The following is a 25907-nucleotide window of genomic DNA, read 5'->3' as shown; positions in this document are numbered from 1 at the left end:
AATATATACCCAGCTTGACTTTAAGTTTCTCTAAAGCCTGAAGCTGCGGGCCTGTGGACCTATTGATGCTAACAGTGGGGGTGGGGGTTGGAGGTTGTGTGTGTGTGTGGGGGGGGGTTAGGTAAAGGATTTATTGCTAGTGCTCCCTTCTCTGGCCAGGCAGCCAGGAGACCCTTTATTGACTTGGCTGGTTAATTCTGTGTAAAAGAGAAAAGAAAGGAGCTACTCACACAGAAAACACACACACCAAATGAAGCAGAAAATGGCTAAATCACTTTTATTTATTGCTTTTAGCTTTTTATAGCTTTTATACATTCATACACACACACTCTGGTCAGGCCCAGCTTTCTGTCACATCAACTCCGCAAGTGTTCATGCAGGCTTACATACATACGCATATACCTCCATAGTACATATAAACAAACAGGCATGCACATTGGATGAATGGATGGATGGATGGATGGATGGATGGATGGGGCAGAGCCCCCAACCTTATTTCTTTCCTTTGGCCTTTTTATACCTTCTTAGACAAAAGTTCCTAAAAGTTTACCTCAGGGATAAACTGTTACATAGAATGGGAGTTACAGAAGGAAGTTGATATTAAGTTCAAAGCAGTGTTTCATTTTAATATACTCATTAAAAGTTTAAAGCAACAGTTTTACATGGCCTTGCCTTATCAGAGTGCACACCTGTGGATTTATCCTTGGACCTAAATGTTTTTCCTTGAACACAAAATTGTCCCAAGTCTACCTCTCTCTGTGATTATGAAAGCTCATTGTATTCCTTAGTATGCAGCCTTTACTTACTATTCTGAGAAGTGGGCACATTCTATTCTTTATTCTAATTTTTTTACATCTTTCTAGCAAAGCAACTAAAACCATCTCTAGAAAATTTCTTCCTAAAATTATTTGAATCAAATCAGGAATTCTATAAAATCATTAATTCATCTAAACAGCATTAATTCATGAAAGTTCATCTTTAGGCTGGTCCGCAGGAGATCTGCTCAATAGGGTGGATTTATGCTCAGGGGTTATTATATTAATTTAATAATGACAGGAAAGGCATATGAGCTGCAAGAAGCAATCCTGAGATGAAATCTCTTTGGGACCTTGCCTCATAGAGTTTACCCATTGCAGACCATGCAAAAGTGGTGAAACCACCTCCAGGAAGGTCACCTGCTAGCCTTAGAATATCTATGATGGCTCCTGACAGGGTTCAGTTCCCAGCACCCACATGGCAGCTCACAACTCTCTGTAACTTTGGTTCCAGGAGATTCAACACCTTCCAAGGACATGGCATGCTGTCGTATACCCAATACACAGGCAGGTGTTAATGCAATTTTATAAGCGATAATGTTTCTTTACCCTGGCTAGCTCCCAAAATGAGACACACTATTAGATTTATTCAATCAGCTTTATGGCACAACTACTGGTCAGTTATTAATCTATTCTAATCATCTAAGCTAATCTGGCTACCTCCTAGCCAAAATCCCCAAGATACATGCATTTAGTATTGATCTGGCTGTCTCTGCTTCAGGTGTTACCATGGCTTTTCCTCAACCCTCTCCTACCGTTGAACCCTCTCTTCCTCTCCCCTTCCTCTCGATGGGATGGGAAGTCCAGCCCTATTCTCTCTTCTGCTCTGTCATTGGCTGACCAGCTTTTATTGACAAATCATGGGGTTGTTGGGAATTGACTTTTTAGGACCTCTGCTGGCTCCAGTCAGTCCCGCTTGCCCAGTCCCTGCTCTCTCCGGCCCAAAGATTTATTTATTATCATATATAAGTACACTGAAGCGTCTGAGGGCATCAGATCTCATGACAGGTGGTTGTGAGCCACCATGTGGTTGCTGGGATTTGAACTCAGGACCTTTGGAAAAGCAGTCAGTGCTCTTACCTGCTGAGCCCAAGAGGGGAGATCCTTAAAATAAGTGTTACAATGCCATGTCCAGATTGCAGCCAGATTTGGGGGCAGAGAAGTCAGCATTTGACTGATGCAACGGTAATCTTTACACAGTGCACAGTAACATTATGCCTACAGGCAGGCAAACAGTCATACACATAAAATAAAAATAAGTCTCAAAAAACCCTAAACAAACAAAACCCAATAATATTAAGACAATTAAGATGATGCCAACACTTGTTCCTGAGTGTTGTGGAGTGGGATGTACCTGTGTTATTGGCTGGTTGTGCTTACTGAAATTGCTTATAGGAGAAACACATGAATGAATGAATGAATGAATGAATGAATGAATGAAACATGGGGAACAGGAGTTGTGCTGTCATTAACCATGTATTAATGCTTTGTATAATTTATAATTTTTGCATTACATTAACACTTTGTATGCCCCCCCATCAGGGTAAGGATAAGAAAGTAGAGGTATAGGGAATTACCAGCAGGCATTGACTTATAGGCACCATTCTTCTGACAGGGCACCCCCATCCCCCAGATTCTCTTCCCTCCACACACATCCTGCCTAGCCTCCTTTCTTCCCTCTGTGGCAAAAAGCATTTCACAGAAAAACATCCCAGTAGCAGCCAAAGAAAACAAACCCAGGAAAAAGCAGCCACGGACCAGGGAGGAAGCAGGGTTCTGAACCCTCATAGATAACGATCTTTGAGTCAAAGCCACAGAGCCCACTACAATGAGGAAAGAGTTCAGGGGATACCCAGAGCAGGTTGGCTGGAGGTCAGGTCCCTGGCCTCAGTCAGCCCAAGTCCCACAGCTCCGAGCTGGATATGAAATGGAAAACAATGCCTGCCTATACACAGATGGAGACCCAGCAAATTCCTGGACCATTTATTTGACAAACAAACTGAAATTTTTCTTGGCTGAGGTGGGCAGGCAGACAAGGCTGTGCATCTTGCTGATTCCCTGGCTGGCTCATTCCTCACTCTTTTCCTCAGGCTGCACACTTAGGGTAGTCTGATCCTGACTTCTATCTTTCCTCCTTTCCCCGAGATGGAGAATGCGAGTAAGCCACTCCCAGAGAGCACCTGCCATTTGGAGCTCTTAGTGTCTGTTCCCTTCCTGACCATCTCAAGGGGCAACCAGCCCTCTTCCTGTGACAGAGCGTCTGACAGACTGCGGAGGGTCGGGATCATTGGCGATTGGCCTGTAACCTCACTTCTCTTGGTCTCTTTCAAAACATTTATCCTCAAGGGCCTCTTAGGTCTGACTCTCCACTGAGCTGAAATTGCTCATTGGGACTCCCTGGCCAGGAAGGAAGGCAGCATTTCCTTCACGTCCTCCTGGAACTAGCTCACAACACTTCCTCCCCACCCTTCCCTCCAAAGCCCTGGTCACAGAGCCTCCTGGTGGAAGCATGCAGCAACAGCCTGGGAAACCCCAGCCTAACACTTAGGCTCCCAAAGGCCAAAGGAAGTCAGGTTTAAATTGGGGAGGACCTGGAGCCAGGACCAGGGGCTGATGGCAGTGGCACTGGGGTAGACAGAATACAGACAGAACTCCCTACAGCCATATATTGTGCATTTTCAGGACAAACTAGAAACTTCCAATTAAAACAAATATGTAGGGCTGGAAAGATGGCTTGGTGGGTGGTTAAGAGCATTTCATGCTTTTCCAGAGGATGCTGGTCCAATTCCCAGTACCCACATCAAGTAACTTGTAACTAACTGTAACTCCAACTCCAAGAGTAACCAAGGGCTCTGTAGGTACCTTCACTCGCATGCAAATACCCACGTGTACATACACATAATTGAAAACATAATTCCTACACAGGGCCTATAATCCCAGCACGCTGGAGGCCGAGGCTGGAGGATTAACATGTCTGAGACCGTCCTGGACTATCTAGCAGACCCCCATCTCAAAGAAAAGGCAATAAAATAATACAATTTCCATTAAGTTAAAAAAATTTTTCCTGCTACCTGAAACAAAACAAATTTTCCTAAAGGCCTATATTCACTAACTTACAGAATAGCAAACTTGAACGTTCTAGAGATTTATACCCCCATAGGCATCATGTAAAACCTGCACAATGGGCCCTCCTCCCCGGCTAGAACCCCCTACCCAGCCAATATAATATTTTGATTCAGAGCTCAGATCGTGTTTGTCTCTGGAAGTGAACTTTCCCTCCCTCCCAGGCCTCCAATGCCCTGCTTTGCTGTGTCTACTAGCAACTAATAACGTTACTCGAGTTTTCATGTCCGCTGGATAAAGTCCACATTCCACTGCACGGTGTGGCTCTGCCCTGCGCTTGTTTATCTCCCGAGTCCTGTTTTTCCTCCTGTTTTTCCTCCTCTCTCCAGCAGAGGGACCGGTAAGGCTGGGCTCAGTTCTTGTCAAGAGGCCGGCCTGCGATTCTGTATGCAGTGGCCTCTCGCTTGTGGCTCACGTGTGGGCTTGCAGTCTATTGGTTCCTAGAGATAGGCGGATACACAGTGGATGCTGAGACGGCAGAACCGACTGTGGAGGGCCATTTTCAGCCAGCTTCTTTCAAGGTCCCCATGCGCAAAGCAACGTGGGCTATGCCTGCTGCTTCTGGTGAAATGGCATGACACTGGCTTCCTTCCCGATGCAGACAGCAGGTGCCTCTGTGTCAGTAGACCCCTCTGACAGGAACACCACCTCACCCCACCACCAACACAAACAGCCTGGTGAATGGATAGGAACTCCTTTGCAAACAGCTGGGTGGGCATTTGATGACGTCCTCTGAAGAAGGCAGCAGAAACTTCCTTGCTCGGGCAGAAGACCTGAAAGGAGGAAATCTTTACAACCTCGAGAGAACTACCGAGTCCGTAGTGCAAAGAAACAGGACGTCCGTCCGCTGAGGCAGGCCGGGAGGACAGGCTAGCTGTCCCTTAGTGTGTGTGTGTGTGTGTGTGTGTGTGTGTGTGTGCCCCAGGAGCACTTCCCCTGCCTCCATGGAGTTGCTCACTGATCCTCACGGCTAAGTGTCTGTTTTCTAACGTGGAAAGTGGAGCCTTTCTATCTCCCCTTTTCCAACTTCAACGGAAATCCTAAGCTCCGGCACCGGAGGTAGCTCCCCTTCTCTCTGAAGCCGCCCTTCCCTCACACACCTGCTTTGTGTTCCTGTCCTCTAACTCACACAGCATGACTTTCTAATATCCCCATCTCCTGGTCACTGCTGACATCTCTCACTCTGTTTGTTTTTCTTTCTGCCAAACTCCAGTTTAAAATTCTTTTATCAATGAGACAGAACAGGCAGACAGGACCCTGTGTTGTTTTCCAATTCTCTGAGGTTGTTTTGAATTGTTGACTTGGTACAAGCTAGAATCACGTGGGAAGAGGGTATCTATGAGGATTAGGCTAGCAGCAGCCGAAAGCACAGCCTCCTCCCACACACAGAGGAGCTGGAAGGAAGGTCAACAGCCCGGATGACCACAAACCTGCTCTCACAGAGCAGCAATGCGCTCTCCTCCTCACTGAGGAGGCACCCGACTTACATTCATGGGACACTAGAGCTGCCCCACTCCAGGACGCACAGACAGGGCAAAGGCTAGTATCTTTAGGGCCAATCGACTGTTGACATTGCAAAGTTAGACTTTCTACTCTAAAAGGTTCAAAGACAGACTCTGGACTGAGGTTCTCAGTCTTCCTTGGTGGCTCTCCCCTACGAGGCAACTGATGGCTTTCAAACTTGAGCTCCTGCCTCATCCCATGTCAAATTGTTAAACTGTATAACTCTGTTAGCTTTGTTCCTATGATCATCAGTTTAGGCCTGATTCTGTTTGTTTGTTTGTTTTTTGTTTTTTTTTTGTTTTTTGTTTTTTTGTTTTTGTTTTGTTTTTTTTTTTTTTTTTGAGACAGGGTTTCTCTGTATAGCCCTGGCTGTCCTGGAACTCACTTTGTAGACCAGGTTGGCCTCGAACTCAGAAATCCGCCTGCCTCTGCCTCCCGAGTGCTGGGATTAAAGGCGTGTGCCACCACTGCCCGGCAAGGCCTGATTCTTAATGACACCATTAAATACATTTTGTGAAGTGACACAAAATACACTAGGAATGACAAGACTTAAGTTTTTGCTACCCTGGAGTGTAGCGTGAACATGGCTGCCTTCTCAAAAATTAGCCTTGTGGGCTGGAGAGATAGCTCAGTGGTCAAGAGCACTGACTGCTCTTCCGAAGGTCCTGAGTTCAAATCCCAGACACAACATGGTGGCTCACAACCATCCATAATGAGATCTGACGCCCTCTTCTGGTGTGTCTGAAGACAGCTACAGTGTACTTACATACAATAATAAATAAATTTGGGCTGGATCAGGTGGGATCAGAGTGAGAGGGACTGGAGCGAGCAGAGGTCCTGAGTTCAATTCCCAGCAAACACATGATGGCTCACAGCCATCTGTACAGCTACCATGTACTCATATACATAAAATAAATCTTTTTAAAAATTAGCATTGTAGGAGTCTGGAGAGATGACTCAGAGGATAAGAGCACTGGCGGCTCTCCAGGAGGACCCAGGTTCAATTCCCAGCACCCACATGGCAGCTCACCACTGTCTATAACTCCAGTTTCAGGGGATCTGATGCCCTCATACAAGCAGGCAAAACACAAGAGTACACAAAATAAAAATAAGTAAATTATTAAAAATTAGCATCATGTTTACTAATGCTTCCAGTTTAAAACTAGGGCCTGTGAGGTAGACTGTACGGTCACTGTTACAGACTAATGCCAGCATCCTGCCTGCAGCAGGTCTGGGATGCAGGGAGCTTGCCTGAAGCCAAGTGCTCAGTGAGGAAACACTTCCTTGCTGTTTTCCTTCTCTCCCCATCATTTAAACCAAGAACAGTGAAAAGCAAAGCAGATAGACGAGTGGTGGTCCCCAGCCTCCCGTCAGCTACTGCTGCAGACAAGGGGGTCTGCCAAGGTGACGGATAGGAGGCTTCTCTGCTAAAAGCCACTGGGACAGGGCGTCCTGGCAGGGCACATATTGGGTAATGGTGAGCTCAGAGAGCAGAGGACTGGCATTCACTATGGCGAAGGCCCTCACTGGTCTGATCACAGAGCTCAGAAACAGCCCAGATCTGTGAAATCCAGCATCTATAGCTATGCCTAAGCTGTAACCCATCACTTTACAACCAGGGCAGTGGAAGCCCAGAAGGTTCAATTACCTGTCTGGGAAGCTATTTCTTCTTGGATATCTCACAAATGTCTCATACTTGACAACAGGACTCGCCATCTTTCTCCCCAGGCCAGGTTTTCAGACTCAGTGTGGCTCACCCACAGACTCATCCCAGATTACCATGCTGTGGAGCTGGGAGCTACCGTCTCCTGACTGTTACCTAGTTCATGTCCATTCTTGGTGTTATCCCTGACATCGCCAAAAACTCCAGGGCCAGTTAGCCTGGCTGAACAGTGATGAACAAGAGACCTGCTTCAAGGCAGAAGGTAAGGAGGGATGGTTGGAGTTATCCTTAGACCTCCACACTCATGCTGGGGTACACCTGCACAGGCACACACAGAGAGACACATACAGATACACACAGATACACCTGCACACACACACAGACACACAGAGAGACACACAGATACAGACATACAGACACTGATACACATACAGATATACACACAGATACACACAGAGACACATACAGATACACACAGAGGTACACACAGATTCACACACACAGACATACAGATACACATACAGATAGACACACACAGATATACACACAGATACAGACACAGACAAACACACAGATATACACAGATACAGACATACACACACACACACACACACACTTACAGCCTCTGGGAATGCAGCCAGCCCTGATTTATCTGCTCCAAGTCTTGACCAGGAGTTCTTTTTGTCACTGTCTCATGGATGTGCAGGTGAGCAGTAAGTCACACAGACTGACAGGCAACTGCATCTAAACTTTAAGTGTTAGGACAAAGCCTGGTGAGTGGACAGGGCATATAAGATAAGTTAAAGAGATACAGGGCTGGCTCAGATGGCTCAGTGGTTAAGAGCACTGGCTGCTCTTACACAGGACCTAGGTTCAGTTTCCAGCATCCACAAGGTGGTTCACACCATCTAAAACTCTAGTTTTAGGAGGCTGGTGTCCTCTTCTGGTCTCTTCAGACCAGACATTCTGGCACTTGGGAAGCAGAGACAAGCAGGTCTCTATAAACTTGAGAGGCCAGCCTGGTGTACTGAGTGAGTCCCAGGTCAGCCAGGGCTATACCATATCAATTTTTGTTTGTTTGTTTTAAATAAGGAGATGTTTACCCTGGCAGGAGGCCCGCCTCTAATATGGACTGTTGCTGTGGTAAATCTCCAACCCAAATATGCCCTGGCAATGAAAACACAACTCAGTTAATATGAATACATGCTGTGCTCCTAGATTGGCAGATCTACCGCTACACTACCATCTTCCACATATAAGAGAACCCTTAGAACTTGCGGTTTCTCCAGGCCAGGTGCTTCTGCTCTGCTTTTCTTCTTCCTCCTCTTCTGCATCCTCTCCCTCTTCCATTTTCTCCTTCTCCCTCTACCTTTTGCTCTGCCTTCCCTTTTATCTGCCCAATCATCAGCTCTCCTTTATTTTACAAATTAAGATGGGAAGCAGGTGTACAGGAAATCTCCTGAGTGCTGACTCATTTTTTGTTCACAACCACCCACAAAAGAACAGAATTAACATCAAATATAACTAGCCCCAGGGCTATCCACAACAGGACTTTACAGGCATGGAGTTCTGACAGAAGCTTGTCCAGGCATGGGACATAAGATGTTGGAGAGCAGAGCAGAGAGTGAGGCCTGGAAACCTTACAGAATCAGGAACAAAAAGAGCAAAGTGGCAGGGAGCAGCTGGAGCGACCCCCACTCCGCTATGCCCACTAATGTCATGCTCTAGAGAAGTGGTTCCCGACCTGTGAGTCAAATGACCCTTTCATTAGGGCCACACTTCAGACACCTGCTTATTAGATATTGACATTGTGGTTCCTGACAGTAGCAAAATTATAGTTATGAGTAGCAATGAAATAATTTTATGGCTGGGGGTCACCACAACACGAGGAACTGCATTTAAGGGTCTCAGCATTAGGACGGTTGAGAACCAGTGCTCTAGAATTTGTAGGTAACCCATATATAGGTCATTATAATACTATATAACACATACTCCTGGGAAGAGATTTAAGATGCTTATGAGATGCTAATGCATGAAGATGTAAGTGGAAATGTGGCTACACACACACACACATGTGCACACACACATGTGCACACACACTGGTTTAAGCAAATGTTTTTCTTAAAAAAAAAACCTCTTCTCCAGCAGGTGGCTTAGTCCTACTTTGGAGGGGACAACAGATTGGCCTCCTCAAGAGGCCTTGGACAGATTATGTCTTGATGCAAAGAACCATCCTTTGAAAAATAAACCAACTCCCATCCTATGTAAGAAAGTCTGTTCTTATCCCAGTAGTCTGCTTGAATGAAATTTTTACAAAATAATGGCAGACATCAGTTAAACTGTGAAGCCTGGGTTTTATCCATCAAGTAACTATTGACAGAGTGTGTGTCTGTAGTGGGGATGAGCTCAGATCTAGTAGGCATTGAGCTTTTCAGAGGGAAAGTGAAGGGGCAGAGAAGGGGGGGGGGAACACGTGCTACATGGGTAGGCTCTCTCAGTCTGTGTCACCTATCAGAAGCAAACACACTTGCTCTGCCAGTTACAGAGGTTGGGGCTCTGTCCTGTCTTTCCTCCCATGCAGAAGTCTGTCGTCTCTGGTGACTGTCCACGCAGCAGAATTCAACATTCTAAGCCCTTGGCTATTTTAAAATTTTTATTTTTATTTTAAGTATGTGGATGTTTTTGCCCGCATGTATGCCTGAGTACCACCTGTGTTCCAGCTATCTGCGGGGGGCAGAGAGAGTGGGGGTCTGCAGGGGGCAGAGAGAGTGGGGGTCTGCAGGGGGCAGAGAGAGTGGGGGTCTCTTGGCACTGGAATTGCAGACAGATACGATCTGCTATGTAAGTACTGGGAGTCCATCTGGGTGCTCTTAACCACTGAGTCATTTCGCCATTTATTTATTTAGCGTTTATTCTCCCCCTGTCTCCTCTTTCTGTCTCTCCATGTACACCTCCCACCCTCTCCTCTCTCGTGTCTCTTGTCTCAGTCTTCCCCTCCCCTTCCCAGTCCCCCTCTCCTTCTCCCTCCCACTCTCTCTGTTTGTTCAAGAAATGGTTCCCTCCCTTCTATCACATGGCTCCCAGGGACTGAATTCGAGATGTCAGTGTTGGCAGCCAGGACCTTTATGGGTTGAGCGGCTTTCAACTGATGAGTTAATCATTGATGCTTCTGAGACAGGTCCTGGCCATCAATAGCCCACCGTGATCTTGAACTTGGGGCTATCTCTTAGCCAAAGCCTGACATTTGGATTCCGTTTAGATCGTTGTCTGAGAAAAGTCGACCAGAGTCCTCTATTCGGACCTCAGCAAGTGGTAAGCTCTGGCAGCCTTTCCCTTCCTTGCGCTGTCTTAATTGGCTGGTGTACCTGTAACCTCAGGTCACGCTGCCAGAAGCCGCGCCAGTAGTTTTGTCTCTACCTGCAGAGATGGAAGCCGAGCGTTCCAGAGAGTTGCGCGATCTTCGGGAGACCTATCCCAAAGTTGTCCCCAGGAAACATTCCTCCATTCTGCTTCATTTCAGTGCAGCAGCTTCTTGCACAATTGAGTGTGCTCCTTTTAGAAGCAAAAGGGTTAATGAGTGTAGCAGGTTGAAGAGTCATGGGGGGAGGGATCACTTTAAAGGCGGACAGAGACAAAGTAAAATGAAAGTGACCACCCCACGCTGTCACCCGCGATGGGCGTGGGCCAGGCTCCGCCGACACTGATCTGGACGTGAGCAGCATAAGTTTGACAGGCAGTGCGGCTGCGCCAACCCTGGCTCCTCCCACACTCCCGGAGCCTTAAGCCCCGCCTCGACACCGCGGCCCAGTAGCCCAGGCCTGCCCGGGATAGTGTAACATGGGTTCCTCCAGCTCTACGGCTCTGGCTCGCCTCGGCCTCCCTGGGCAGCCGCGGTCCACCTGGCTCGGCGTCGCCGCGCTGGGGCTGGCTGCGGTGGCGCTGGGGACCGTAGCTTGGCGTCGCACGCGTCCCCGGCGGCGCCGGCAGCTGCAGCAGGTGGGCACGGTGTCGAAGGTTTGGATCTACCCGATCAAGTCCTGCAAGGGGGTGTCGGTGTGTGAGACCGAGTGCACGGACATGGGGCTGCGCTGTGGCAAAGTGCGCGACAGGTACGCCGAGCCCCGCACTGCACCGGGCGCGAATGGGCCGGGGCGAGGGAGGTGGGGCCTTGCCTATCCTTGCTCGGAAGTGTGAGACCTGGAACCAGGCGCCCCTCGGTGAGTGCAAACTTTGTGAGCCTGAGCCTGGAGCAAGTCGAGAGAGGAGTTCCGTACTGCAAGCTGTGTTCTCCCCAAACCTAGAAAGTAAGGGTTTGTTGCTTCTGGGAAACACACATATGGGAAAGAGATGACAGCAGTTACAGCACGGTGCACATTGACGAGCGTGTTCAAGTTGAAATCTAAGTTTGCAAGCCCAAATATGTCTGTGGGGAGACCTTCCGGGAGGAGAATTTTAGTTTTACCACATGCAAATTTACTCTAAAGCGAAACAGAGCGCCTGGATTTCGGCCCCCACCCCTTTCGGCTTCACAGAACTGAGGCTTGTTGCCTGAATTCTCTGGGCTGTCGAGCTTTGATCCTTTAGCTGCGAAGCCCGTGCTTCTGGCTAAAGTAGTTTTGGAAAACTGAGTTGGAGCATTCCTGGAACCCTGGGGGGTGGGGGGGGGGGGGGAGACTCCCCTGTCAGCTGTCCGTACAGCTCTCCTAACTGTAGGACACTAGAAATATAAAATGCCATTGGCTGAGCGTTTTCAAGAACATCGGGCCTTCCCTCTAGTTCTGGTGACCACTTGAACGAGTAAGGAGCAGAATTACACGGTTTGCCGGGGGTGGGGCGAGGGAGGGGTTGTGGTAGATGGCGATAGAGAGCTAGTCACAAACGGGTATGAAATAATAATAAAGGAGGTTAGAATAAAAAAAAAGAGTTTAGTTCTGCTACAGAATAAATTTATAGATCAGGAATTCCGCTCATGGATTTTCCATTCCTCATTGGCGGCCTATGTTTGCAATGCTGGGAGGTTTGGGTTTAAATTATCATTTACTGAGGGCCTGGGGATATAGCTCCGTTGGTAGGAGAGAGTGTTTGCCAAGGGTTCGTGAAGCCCTGAATTTTATCCTCCAGCATCCAAGGGAGGCATGGTGGCACATGCCAGTCATTTCCACACAGGAGGATCAGAAGTTCAAGGTCACTTCCAGGGAAGCTGTAGATTTGGGTTCAAGGCCTGCCTGAGCTATATGAAAACTTGTGTATATACTGAAATGAAATAAAATGAAATAAAATACTACCATTCCTCGAGAGTCCCATCCCTGTCCAAATGAATTGAAATCACCAAGAATGGAGAATCCCCCCAGGGGATTGTTCTGCTATAATGAAATGGTTTCCTGCGAGATCATTGTGAGAAAGATGTTTAGAGTTTATTAAAGTGTGGAGGTTAAGATCTCTGCGGTCAGGAAGACCTTGGGTACCTGGTACTGGATACTGTACAACACCCAGGGGGTTCTGAGGCCCACCGTGTTAACCAGAGGTGGCAAGGCAGATGTGAGCATCTTTCCTCTCACCTAGGAACCCTGGGGTATCTCACAGGCAACCAGTACCGACCGACCTGTTTCCTCAGATCATCAGAGCATGGCGTGTGCCTCACTGAGATTATCATGGCTTGCCTGTGATGTTGCTGGTGTAGGGAGAAAAGGTGTCCTTTGCCCTGCTTTTTTCTGCTCCCTGGGGATTCAATGAAGTAAATAGAACTGCATCTCTCGTTTTGAGCAATACATTCTTTCTTTCATTTTTTCCTTTTTTTTTTTTTAAATAAAAGATCTCCCTACATTGCTCTGACTGTCCTGAACTCTGGCTTGCTGTGTAGATAAGGTTGGCCTTGAACTTGTAGGGATCGGTCTGCTTCTGTTTCCCAAGTGCTAGGGTTATAGGCCTGTCCCACCGTGCTCAGCAGGATCAGCTTCCTCTCTGGATGGTGTGGTTTGAGGTGGAGGGAAAGGCAGAGAAATGGTTATGTGTTAGACATTGGGCTAAAACCTGTCCTGTAAGTTTGCCCACCTACGGTTGGTTTTGTGGGCTAGCTATGACCGTCCCCATCCTGTGGGTTTAGCAAGACAGTATTGGACAGGATGAGTATTTCTTGGGGGGGTCACAAACCCAGCTTGTTCTAGGGGGTTTGAATTCAGATCTAGGCGAGTACAGCAGTCACTTTTTCTGTGTGATACAGGAACCTAAGGAGCGCACAGGAGACCTTGAACAGAGGCCTTTAACTTCCTCCAGTTTGAGTTTTATTTATCAAAGTTAATTAATATTCAGAAGCAAGCTTCCGGCTAGGACTCTGCTTAATGGCCCTTGTTTTCTGCTTGAGTCAGGACCACATCTACTGGTCTTTCTGGAGGAAAAGACATCTTTTGTTTAGTTTGTGCCCATATTTTGAGGGTTTGGCTAGTGTTCTCTGCTCCTTGGGCAGTGAAGTGTTTAAGGTCCTCCCGGAAGATGGTAACACTGGCACCTGCTTCCTTCCTTGACCTTGTAAACGTCCTTCAGCAGAGGACTCTGACTATCACTTTCTCCGTTCACACCCTTCTCTGAAGCCAACTGTCTATTTCTTCTGTACGGATTTATCACCTATTGATAAAGGGAGCACCCCCTCCCCGGCTTATTCCCATCGCCCACCTTTCCCTTCTTACCTCTTTTGGGCTTAGCCTTTCCTGCCCCCACCCCAACTCTGCTGTCTAGTTGGCAGTTAGGTTTTTGTTTGTTTGTTTGTTTTGGTTTTTTGTTTGTTTGTTTTCCGAGACAGGGTTTCTCTGTATAGCCCTGGCTGTCCTGGAACTCACTTTGTGGACCAGGCTGGCCTCAAACTCAGAAATCCGCCTGCCTCTGCCTCCCGAGTGCTGGGATTAAAGGTGTGCGCCACCACGCCCAGCGGCAGTTAGTTTTTAACTTGAGCGAGATTATTTCATTTGCCCTGGGCACCACCTCACTGGTCCACTGGTGTTCAAGGCCCTGCTGTTTACTGTGGGGATTCTGAACTCTGGGCTGAGACACTGGTCCATCTGCCACCTGCTTGTGCTTTGCTGTAAAGTCAGGGTGCTGACTCTCATTGCAGGTCAAGTTGGGGTAACTTGATTATGAAAAGCCACTTTCTAGGCTCATTCTGTTTCTCGGAGCTGGCAGAACACAGTGGATCATTTGCTCCTGGGGAATTATTTATGTGCACAAGATAAAGTATCCTAAGGAGGTGGCTGAAGTCTGTTGTAAGTGGCAGCTGTCTTAGTTAACTGTTCTTATTGTTGAGACGAATACCTGACAAGAAGCAAATGAAAGGAAGATGGATTGTGAGGGGCTGGTCTCATGGTGTCCACAATCAGGAAGCAGTGAGAGAGGGAGGGCTGGTGGTCAGTTAACTTTGTCCTTGCTATTCAGTCTAGAACCCCAGCCCATGGGAGCATGCCACCCATATTTCAGATGCGGCTTTTCACCTCAGTTAATTTAGAGACTTCCTCCTGGGAAGCCCAGAGGTGATTCACAATCTTGTTGACTGTCAACCATTACAGCAGCCTGTTAGCCTTGTATCAGTTTCTGTGCAGTTCCTGGGTTGAATTCCCTTGTGGTCCTCTTTTGTCTTTTCAGTTGCTACAATGATTAGGCAGCTGCTAAGCGTCCCCTCCCGCTTTTAACTTCAGCATTTAGTTCTCAGTCATTACACAGTGGCCTGGGCTAGCAGAGGGGTTGTTGTCAGCTGCGGGAGGGACTATTTTGGGTGGATGGAAGCTGATATGATTCAACTCAGAGAAGGACTGATAGCGAGAGATGATGTGTCTGGTTGGGTACATAGGAGTCTTGTCTGGGCATGGGGAATGCTGAGAGTTAAAAGTTTAGGCTTGGGAGACGTTTTAACCAAAGCAGAGTGTCTTCGTCTATTTTCTTTGACTGTAAAAGTACATTTGAGATTCAGTAAGAAGCAAGTCTGGGGATCCTAGGGACATATGCTCACATGCAGTGAGGGCTTCTTGCTGCATCTTGAGGTGGCAAAGGTGGCTTTGAGTGCTAGAGAGAGCTCCATTTGGGGACAACAACGTTTAGATCACAGGATCCGTCCAGATGTTCAGGATCTGCTATCAGCTCTTGGGGAGGATGGGTGGATGGTTTTGAGGTGAGGGAGAGCCGGAGGAAGTCCTTGGGAAATGAGGAAGCTGTTCTGAGTGTGCCCGTTCGTCTGCCCCTGCAGGTTCTGGATGGTGGTGAAGGAGGACGGACACATGGTCACTGCCCGCCAGGAGCCTCGCCTTGTGCTGGTCTCCATCACCCTGGAGAACAATTACCTGACGCTGGAAGCTCCAGGCATGGAGCAGATAGTTCTGCCAATCAAGCTCCCTTCTTCGAATAAGATCCACAACTGCAGGTGCTCTGCTTGCGGGCCATGGGGGGACTGCCATGGAGCTGACTTTTCCCTGCATTTGTTACAGTTCATGTCAGAACCGCAGCTGATGAAATCAGTGCAGGACAATACTGAGGAGGGTTAGTCTCCAGGATGGGTCTTAGTGTGAGCGACTGTTAAGGGTACCCAGGACTAGCTTTGAGTTTTGATGAGATTTTACTTCTGAGAGGGTGTCTGACATCCCAGGTTGACCCTAACTTTTTTTTGGGGGGGGGTTTGAGACAGGATTTCTCTGTATAGCCCTGGCTGTCCTGGAACTCACTTTGTAGACCAGGTTGGCCTCGAACTCAGAAATCCACCTGCCTCTGCCTCCCGAGTGCTGGGATTAAAGGCGTGCGCCACCACGCCCGGCCTAATGTAATTGAGGGTGACTTTGGACTTTTGATCTTTACTATGTCTTTATCTCCCGAGTGCTGTACCACCTTGTGACCGCTACCACCGTGCTCAGTTTGTGTGGTGCTGGGGATCGAACCCTGAGCTTTGTGCATGTTAGATAATCACTCCACAAACTGAACTTCAGTTAGTTTTAATCAGGGATGGTTGAGAGCTGCAGATGACGAAGTGACTGTCCTATAGGAAAGACTATCACTTACGTTGATGAGTTCCTAGAAATAGGTAGAGCTACCACATAGAGAAGCCTGGGGCTGGCCAGAGGTAATGTGAAGAAGGAGAGACACTGCCCTAAGGGAGGGTTCAGGTTTGGCCAGTTAGAATAACTTCAGCAGGCCAGGACATAGCAGCTGTGTGGCTTAGAGGTCTGACATCTACTCCTCGTAGGTAAAGACTCAATAAAGGAGAGATTGCAAGTCATGCTTGCATGTGACAAAGACTATTGTCTCCAAGAAGTAGCTGGCCATGGGAGGGCCAGTGATAGCAAAGCTAAAAGCATCGTTAACACAAGTGCCTGTGTTCAGGGTGTGTCACCGTCCATTCAAACTGGAAAGGCCTTTATGTTAAGAAAAAAAAATTACTTAATTACGTGCAGTGGGTGTGCAGTGCACACAGGCAACAGTGTGGATGTGGAGGTCAGGAGACAACTTGCAGGAGCTGGCTTTTTCCTTCTCCCATGTGTGTGTGTTCTGGGGATCATATTTGGGTCTTTCAGTTTGACAGCAAGTGCCCTGACTTGCTCACCTGTCCTGGGACACATTGTTTAGAGTTCTTAGCGTGCCACCCTGGCAAGAAAAGTGACTGGCAACCTTACCAGTTGATCTCAGAGCTGGATAATGAGCACATAGAGCTCTTCAGCCCCTAGAGTCTAGTCCTGAGACTGAGGACTTAGGAGGGGTGTGTGTGTGTGTGTGTGTGTGTGTGTGTGTGTGTGTGTGTGTGTGAATGGGCAGGGGAAGGCAAGGCCTCAGGCTTTGGCATCTGTTTGCATGTGGGTCCTCTCTTGATGGCCTGCTGGATCTTGCTTGAATTTCTTTCTCCTTTTCCTCTTCTTCCTCTTCTTCCTCTTCTTTTTTCTTTTCTTTTTGCTGCTGAGAGTTAAAGCTCTTTGATGTTAGGAAGTCTCAGAAACGTAAGTGTTTTGCTGTGGAATGGTGTAATGCAGGATCCCTGGTAATCAGGTGAGGTTTTTGTTTTTAGGTACTGGGGTTAGAACCGGGTTTTTTTGTTTGTTTGTTTGTTTCATTGTTATTTATTTATTTGTTTGTTTGTTTGTTGTGTCAGAATCTCACTGTGAATCTCTGGCTGGCTTGGAACTCTGTAGACCACACTAGCCTCAAACTCAGTCTGAGTTTGAGATTAAAGGCGTGCAGTACCACACAGCTCAGCCTAGGTTTTCAACATGTGCAAACATGTACTATCCAAAGGTGCCTGGGCTCATGGAAGACTCTCGTCTTACGTCTGTTCAGAGTGTCTGAGCTGAAATCCATCACTCTTGCTTGCTGATTCCCCAAGTTTGAAAGCTCTACCTTGCTTAAACAGACAGTATTTTGGCTAGTTGTCTTAGTAAGCCCGTAAGTGAACATCACAAAGTTCATTTTACATTGGAGAAAAGCAGACTTTGATTCCCCATTCCCCCACCCAACAGAGATGGGAGGAGAAGGAGGGTGAGGGAGAGAGAGGGAAGGAGAGAGGGAGAAGGGAGGGAGGGAGGGAGGGAGGGAAGAAGGGAGGAAGGGAGAGGGCATATTAGTGAGCTCTTATCACCTGTACAGAGAGGGAAACCAGTGTCCACAAATGACAGGTGTTGAAGAGAAAAATTAGCCATGCCTCTTATATCGAAGCTGAAAGACTGTGAGTGTGTGCTTACTTGTGGAGAGTGATGGGGCTGTGTTCCCTGGGGGATTCACTGTCACCCGCAGCAAGGGTCTTCACCTGTTTACACAGAACTCTGGGGAGGCCCAAACTCTCTCTAGAAGCTGAGGGGAAGAGAAGAGACCTTGTAGGGAGAGGCTGTCTTGTGGAGGTCAGAGGACAACTTGAGGGAATTAGTTCTCTCCATTCACCATTCACCATGTGGATCCCCGAGACTGAACTTAGGTTGTCAGACTTGGCAGCGGATGCCGTTACCCATGAGCCATCCCCTGGCCAGTGTTAAAATGTTTAGACCAATTATTTATAGGCCGGTGGTAGTGTTTCTTGATGATCACCGATTTCATGTTGACTAAAAATGCCGTGTGTAAGTGGAGTATGGAGACATATGCCCTCAGTCCAGTACCTGGGAGGTCGGGACAGGACTGTGAGTTCAAGGCCATGCTGGCCTACAGGCTGAGACAGTTTAAAGAGCCTGCTGCTAGTCTTTTAAAGGAGGAGGAAAGAGGGAAGACTTCAGACTTAGCAAACAGCCTTTGGGGTCTAGCTTCAAAGACCAGCTTTTATTTTAACTTTGAAATTTCAGTGCAGCTGAGTCAAGTCCACAAGTATTAGTTGCCTTCGTGGACAGATTTAAGGTTTGTTTTTCCTAAAAGTGAGGAAGAGAGGAAAATGACACTGTCCCCAAACAGTCCAAGGTTTATTTCTTTGTAACTGAAAAGGGAAAGCAGTGAGAGGTCATGTGATACAGACAAGAAAGACGGCGTTTGTATCACTGGCCATGAAACTTCAGCCAGCTCTAAGTGTCTGGGTGTTTCTCCCCCAACGACCAGTTAGTTCTCCAGTGCACACCAGCTGGTGTCCCACAGTCTAAGGGTAGCACCATCTGCCATCAGATAGCCTCAGACCCCACAGGGTAAGGACTGGTTTCTTGAGACTGCCTCTCACTTTCTGGACCTTCTAGGGCACTTTGACACACATGCTTTGGTCTGACATGCGAAAGGAAGCCGAGCCTGCTTCCTGAGCCAGCTTGTAAGTGAGCTCAAACAACACAGGGTGTTAAGCAATCTGGAAACTCTCTGAACTCAGCCCCTTAGGCTTTTATTACATAGGTGTGATTGATAAAATAGTTAGTTATTGATCGGCTCAGTCTTCAGCCTTGGACCCTGGCTCGAGGTTGGGGTGTTTGTGTGTGTGTGTGTTGGGGGTGTCTAAAGTCCAGACCTCTGATCTTACAGTGGGCTTCCCTGGCAATCAGTTTTTCAGAATTGGTTCATCTACCAGGTGTGGCTGGAAACTGAGCTGACGTTTTCAAGCTTGGTAGTAGTCATCTTTACTGTCTGATCCATCTTGTGGGTCTCATGCATATGTTTTAAAGGAGGAGGAAGGAAGAAATGACTTTAGGTCTAACAAAAAGCCTTGTGATCTAGCTTTAAAGACTAGGTAGCATTTGATTTTCACATGTAATTTGGCATATATGTAGGTATAATTAAGTTAGGTACAGACTGGCAGTTCTATTGTTAACCGTATCATTTTCCCCTAAAAAATAAAAACAAAGAAAAGAACGGCCTCAACTGTGCACAGTCTGACTGAAGTTTTATTGCTTTGAATTTTGAAGAGAGAAACCAAACATAAAAGGTAGGTGAGATAGGAAGACGTCTTAGTTATTTTTCTGTTGCTATGAAGAGGCGCCATGACCAAAGAAACTTAGAAAAGATAGTATTTATTGGAGGGCTCACAGTTTGAGAGGGTGAATCCATTATGGCAAGGAACATGGCAGCAGGCAGGCAGGCATGGTTTTGGAGCAATAGCTTAGAGCTTACCTTCTAATCAGCAGGTAGGGAAGAGAGAGAGACAGATACAGAGAGAGACACATATAAAGAGAGACAGAGACAGAGAGAAAGCAGAGACAGAAACAAAGACAGACAGGGAGGGAGAAACAGAGAGACAGAGACACAGAGAGACAGGAAGAAATAAAGCAGAGAAAGAGAGACAGAGACAGACAGCAAGAGACAGACAGAGCTAAAAAAGAATTACGTGGGCTTTTGAAACTTCAAAGCCTACATCCCAGTGACATACACCTCTTCCAGCAAGGCCACACCTCTTAATCCTTCCCAAAGGAACTGTTTAATCAAATATCTGAGCTGGTGGAGGCTATTCTCATTCAAACCACCTCAGTCTGTCCTCTCTGGGTCCTCAATGTGTACGTATTTGATTCTACCAGCAAACCTTCTCTGTTACACACCACTGAGGGCGGGGGTGGGGCAGCAACTCTCAGACCTCACAGGTTAAGGCTGGGTCCCATTTCTGCTTTCAGATGCCAGTGAGGGTGGAACCCTGGGTCTCCCCACCTCCTCCTTGGGCTCTGTTCATTTGCTTGCATGCCTCACAGAAATCTGGATTCGCGGTTGCTGGGTATTTACTTGTAAAGGATGCTATAAAGGCTAAGGATGGATGGGGCAGGTAGGGCGCTGAGCTCCTCTGTGCTCTGTTGGGTGTGCCTCCCTCTACAAACCTCTAGGGGCTCAGCAATTGGGAAACTCCCTGAACCTAGTCCTTCAGGCTCTTATGGGAGCTTTATTACATGGTGTGATTGATAAAATAATCAGCCATCGATCGACTCAGCCTTCAGCCTCTGCCCCTTCCTTGGAGGTCAGAGGCTGTGGTACTAAAGTCCAGCCTTCTGGTCTCAGGGTTGGCTCCCCTGGCAACCTGTTCCCCATCCTTAGGTAGCTTAGGAGACCCCAGCCATTAGTAATCTCTAGCACACAGTTCCTCTTCAGCTTCCTTCTTCCTTGGTCGCTTGTCTTCCTGTCATGGTGTGGCTGTTTTATGAATACAGCGTGGCTCCCACTGTGGAAGTCTGTTTGTTCATGCTCATAAAAATTGTTTAGTGAGCCGGGCAGTGGTGGCACATGCCTTTAATCCCAGCACTAGGCAGAGGCAGGCGGATTTCTGAGTTCGAGGCTAGCCTGGTCTACAGAGTGAGTTCCAGGACAGCCAGGGCTACACAGAGAAACTTGAAAAAACAAACAAACAAACAAACAAACAAAAATTTGTTTAGTGATCTTCCATAATATGACCAATATTCTATGAGCATTCTTTTAAGGTTTAGAGTGGGCATATCTGTTCAGTTGCCCTCAGAGAATATAGGTGTCAGATTCCCTGGAGCTGGCTGGAGTTTCGGGCCATGGTGAGTCGACTGACGAGGTTTCCGGGAATTGAACTCCCGTCCTTCAGAAGAGCAGCAGGCCCTTTTAGCCACAGAGTCATCCCCAACCCCCTTAGGAATATTTGTGAGTCTTCTGAGAGCACAAATGTGTGCAGAGTGTGAAGGTCAGAAGACAATTTGGGTGAGATTGTCTCTTCTTCCCATGTGGGGTCCCAGGGATTAGACTCAACTTGTGAAACTTGACAGTGACCCTTTTCCCTGCTGAGCTGTCTTGCCAGCCCCAAGGTATGGATTTTAAGCACAGGCTATCTGGATCAGTAGGCATGTAACATTTATTTATTTACTTGCTTATTTAGAGACAGAGTCTTGCTGTGTAACTCAAACTGGCTTGGAATTCTCTGTGTTGCCGAGATTGGCACAAACTCTTAAATTTCTTGCTTCTGAGTCTCCAGTGTTTGGATTATAGGTGCTAGAAATGCCAAACCATTTTCTAAGATGAGCCTGCTGAGTTGTACTTCCTCCCTTCAGGGGTCCACTGGGTAAGTTTAGTGTTAGTCCTTATCACATTGATTCATTGTGTGCAGTAGGCACAGGCCTGGTAGAGGGATGCCTGTCATCAGGGGGATGGCACAGGTTGGTTGGCATCCTCTTGCCCTGTTGGGTGCTTTCTGCTTTTCCAAGGACCAGTGACAATCTCCCGTGTGTGTGGACAGTATGGGGTAGAAGTGTGTGCAGGGTTCTGAAGGAGCTATGGGGCTCCCTTGCTTCGGCCCAACTGTGGATAGACTCTGTTTTGTGTGGTTGACCATGGTTTTAGAGGAATGGCTGAAGATTCAGATAGTCTATGCTTAGGTGTATACCATCATTCTTAGCCCCTTGTTCTCAGGGCTAATGGAAGGAAGGAAGGAAGGAAGGAAGGAAGATAGGAAGGAAGGAAGGAAGGAAGGAAGGAAGGAAGGAAAATAGGAAGGAAGGAAGGAAGATAGGAAGGAAGGAAGGAAGGAAGATAGGAAGGAAGGAAGGAAGATAGGAAGGAAGGAAGGAAGATAGGAAGGAAGGAAGGAAGGAAGGAAGGAAGGAAGGAAGGAAGGAAGGACGGACAGAGTCAGGCCTGATAATTCACACCTCTGCTCCCAGCACTGGGGTGGTGGAAGCAGGAGGATTGTGAGTTTGGAGTCAAGTTGGACTACACTGCAAAATTCTCACCACTTGGCTGCATTGGGAAACCTTGTTTAAGAAGAAAATAAAATAAAATTGAGCTAAACCTCATTAAATAAGATGTGTTGATGTACTTAGTGTTCATTAATAAATGAATTTCAGCTAAGATCTGCTCTTTATTTTTAGACATCATCAAAATTTACAACATAGCCATTTTATTATTATCAAGTATTTACAAATCAAAATTATAAAGATTTAGTTCATCTCTCCCAAATGTCTTCACATATATATCTTATGAAACAAAATTTTATTGGTTCCAAGGAAATAATTTAAGAGATTAATAGCTATAAGTATATGTCAGCATAAAATTATGTGGAAAAAAGTTAATATATGTTGAAGAATAAAGAAGGGAACCATACAAAACTTTGGATCATGTATCAGGCATGGTGTAACATGCTTATATCCCAGCACTGTGGGAGGTAGGAGGGTAAATGAAATATTTACATATCAATTTATAAGGCCTTAGCAGCCTTCTGGTACCTTCAGGCCACCGTCCCCCAGTGTGTCCATAGAGTAATCCTGTAACATCCCTTCTAGGCTGTTTGGTCTCGACATCAAAGGCAGAGATTGTGGCGATGAGGTAGCTCAGTGGTTCACCAACTACCTGAAGACGCAAGCCTACAGGTTGGTTCAGTTTGATACCAGCATGAAAGGAAGAACAACGAAGAAACTTTACCCTTCTGAAAGTTACCTTCAGAACTATGAGGTGAGCATACAGTCTTCCTCCATTCTGCCAGTTACTCTGGGCTCTCTGGGCTTCCTTCTCTGTCCATAGGAGCCCCTCGGGAGACTTCAGCTAGAAAGCCTTAGCAGTGGCCCAGGGCACCGCCTACACTTTAAGGCCGGAGAGGGAAGGAGATAAGGGCTGTCTCAATGCTGGACTTCTGCTGTGCAGAGGCCTGGGTATAGGAGATTTGTGGAGGGCGGAGCCAGGGGTGACTTCTAGGGAGATGAGAACGCCGGAGGAAATTGGCTGGAAACTGAATGTGGTGGCTGATGCCTGTAATCCAGCACTTAGGAGGCTACAACAGGAGGATCGCTATGAACCCAAGGCCAGCCTGGACTAAAGGCCTTGTTCTAGAGAGGAAATGAGGCTGGCTGCTAAGTAAGTGAGATTCTGGGACTGAACATGCCTCTCCTGATGCAGACTCTCCAGGCCACCTTCACTGCCTGAGTGCGGTACAGCTAGTTCATGGGCAGGAAGGCACCTCCTTCGAGAGAAAACTGTAATGAGCCACGTTTTAAGACACATGCACCTCAGGGATTCTCCTTCCAAGCCAAGGCAGGCTTATTTATTATTAATAATAGTATTAACGATATCATTTATTTGCTTTGTTACTCCAGGGGGCTCTGTTCCCCACCTAGAACAGTGTCAGGTTATCTATTGGCGATCAATAGGTTTTGACTGATTGGGTGGTGTTGATGAAATTGTTATAGAACGTTCTAGATTAGCAGCAGACGTCTCCCTGTCATGAGGAAGTTGAGCAGGCTGGCGGATACCAGCAGATGTAGTAGTGCACACCTTTAATCCTGTCATTCTCGAGGTAGAATCAATCAGGTGGCTCTCTGTGACTTCGAGCACAGCCTTGTCTACGTAAATTCTAGGGCATCCAAGGCTAGGTAGTGAGTCCCTGTCTCAAATAAATACATAATTAAATAAAAGAACAGGAGGCAGCCCAAGCTGCGACATTGCTCTGTGAGTGGCTAGAAGCCTCGTTTCAGTGCTTACATCCTGCCTACAAGCCCCTCCCCTTCCACACTTGAGAGATTGTCTATCTGGACTCTGCTGGGCTCCTGAGGGACAGTGCCAGTGGGTGGGGAGGCCTGACGGTGCCGTGTTCCGCGACAGGTAGCCTACCCGGACTGCAGCCCTGTCCACCTGATTTCTGAAGCCTCCTTAGTCGATCTCAACACCAGGCTGAAGAAGAAAGTGAAGATGGAATATTTCAGGCCAAACATCGTGGTGTCAGGCTGTGAGGCTTTCGAGGAGGTAAGGCGCCACCGACACGGGCATCATCGAGCTTGGATGTGTTGTGCTCAGAGCTGAGCTCATATAGAGCTCCTGCAATAACCCAGATTCCCCAGCGCTGGTGGTGGAGAGAGAGTCCTTTCCCCAGATTCTCTCTGGTCTCTCTGGCACCTATGGCCTCCTGGCCTCCAGGGGGCGCTATTCACATTCTTATGCTTAGGCTCCATAGCATACCAAATTCCAGCTTGCAGCGGAGACTGCACTATATTCCCATAGCGTAGGCAAAAGCATAGGAGGGGAAGATAAAGAGGCAGCTCTCCTTCTCTCTTGTACCACCCAGGAGTATGTGCCAAGATTCTAGGTCCCCAGGAAGCTCCACCTATGGATGGTGCTCTGTGGCAGGTACTGCTGTGGTCAGAGTTTTCTAACGTGCCTTCCCATTCGCTGCAGCCTCCTCCACACAGCAGGGTGTTGCTTGGTCATGAGAAGCCTACTGAGCCTGGAGAGGAGAGGGCTAGGCTTCTGATCACTAATTGGGTGTGAGGCCCTGGACTAATTAATGACCTCATACTGCGCTCTCCTGCAACCCATTGAAGTCTGCAGTATTACCCCCTTGATATAAGAACACATGCTTAGGAAGGTCCCCCAGCTCTGCTCAGCAGATGAGGGGTTCAGCTGGAGGAACAACACAAGGTTTGCCACCTGCCTCTGAGGACCTGGAACGAGGGTGCCAATGTAAGGGACCCAGGTGGTTAGCACCCAGAGGAGAAGCTCTTAAACACCTTTGCTCCCGTGGGTCCCTCGCTATGAGGATGTGCCCTTATTTGTGGGTTCCCAAGGAGCAGTGGTTCAACCTGTGGGTCTCCACCCCTTTAGCAAGCCTCTATCTCCAAAAAATATTTACACGATGACTCATAACAGTAGCAAAATTACAGTTATAAAGAAGCAATAAAAATAATTTTATGGTTAGAGGGTCACCACAACATGAGGGACTGTATTGATGGGTCTCAGCATTAGGAAGGTTGAGGACCACTGCTTTCTGGTAAACCTTTGCAAAGAACCGATTTAAGCCAATTAAGTCACTGTCCACACAATTTGACAACTTAAAAACAGCAGTGAATGCAGACGATGTCTGCTAACCGACACTATCTAGCTGTCTTCCCTACTTTCTTGCTGTTAGCATAAAATATCCCTGAGGGAAGAAGGAGTTTATTCTGGTATACTGGAGGGACAGGTACAGTCCATCCTGGCCATGATGGCCTGGTGGCGGGAGCAGGAAGCTGACTGGTAACATCTCGACTGCACTCCAGAAGCAAAGGGTGGACAGGAAGTGGGACCAGGGTAAAGCATCAAGGCCCAACTCCTAGTAACCCACTTCCTTCAGCTCTGTGATACCTCCTAAAAGTGCACAGCCACCAGCAGCCCTCCAGGCACGGACCAGGCGATCCCTCCCATGTGTCTGTGGGTGGGAACAGCTGGAATTCAAACCATACCAGCTGTCTATACAACTTGCTACTAAGTTGCTTTAATTCCTTCTCATATTTGTTAAAAAAACAAAAAACAAAACAAAACAAAACAAAAACTTGGACAAGGGGCTGGAGAGATGGCTCAGTGGTTAAGAGCACTGACTGCTCTTCCAGAGGTCCTGAGTTCAATTCCCAGCAACCTCACAAGTATCTGTAATGGGATCTGATGCCCTCTTCTGATGTGTCTAAAGAGAGTGACAGTGTACTCACGTACATTAA

At 47.4% G+C, this 25907-nt stretch overlaps 1 protein-coding gene and 1 long non-coding RNA gene across 4 annotated transcripts in view; one reads left to right on the top strand and one right to left on the bottom strand.

The window, feature by feature from the left end:
- Positions 1-262: 262 nt before the first annotated feature.
- Positions 263-10912, bottom strand: Gm34451. The gene is made up of 2 exons (XR_865818.3): positions 10522-10912; positions 263-4711 (listed from the first exon to the last, which is right to left on the bottom strand). It is a non-coding gene; the product is annotated as a predicted gene, 34451 (long non-coding RNA).
- Mtarc2 (mitochondrial amidoxime reducing component 2) overlaps positions 10308-25907 on the top strand; it is a 33386-nt gene continuing 17786 nt past the window's right edge. The window contains exons 1-4 of one of the 3 annotated variants that reach the window (NM_001368286.1): positions 10308-10416; positions 15332-15505; positions 22731-22899; positions 24043-24183. In NM_001368286.1, coding sequence (NP_001355215.1) covers positions 15339-15505; positions 22731-22899; positions 24043-24183 — 477 coding nt within the window. In that variant the 5' untranslated portion in view covers positions 10308-10416; positions 15332-15338. Of the gene's footprint in view, positions 10417-10850; positions 11214-15331; positions 15506-22730; positions 22900-24042; positions 24184-25907 lie in introns of those variants that run through there. The other 2 variants (NM_133684.4, NM_001368285.1) reach the window with 2 other exon arrangements.

This window comes from Mus musculus, chromosome 1 (genome assembly GCF_000001635.26).
Source record: "Mus musculus strain C57BL/6J chromosome 1, GRCm38.p6 C57BL/6J".
NCBI classification, from domain to species: Eukaryota; Metazoa; Chordata; class Mammalia; order Rodentia; family Muridae; genus Mus; species Mus musculus.
Note: the sequence above shows the minus strand (reverse complement) of the source record. Positions and strands in the feature narration are given on the sequence as shown.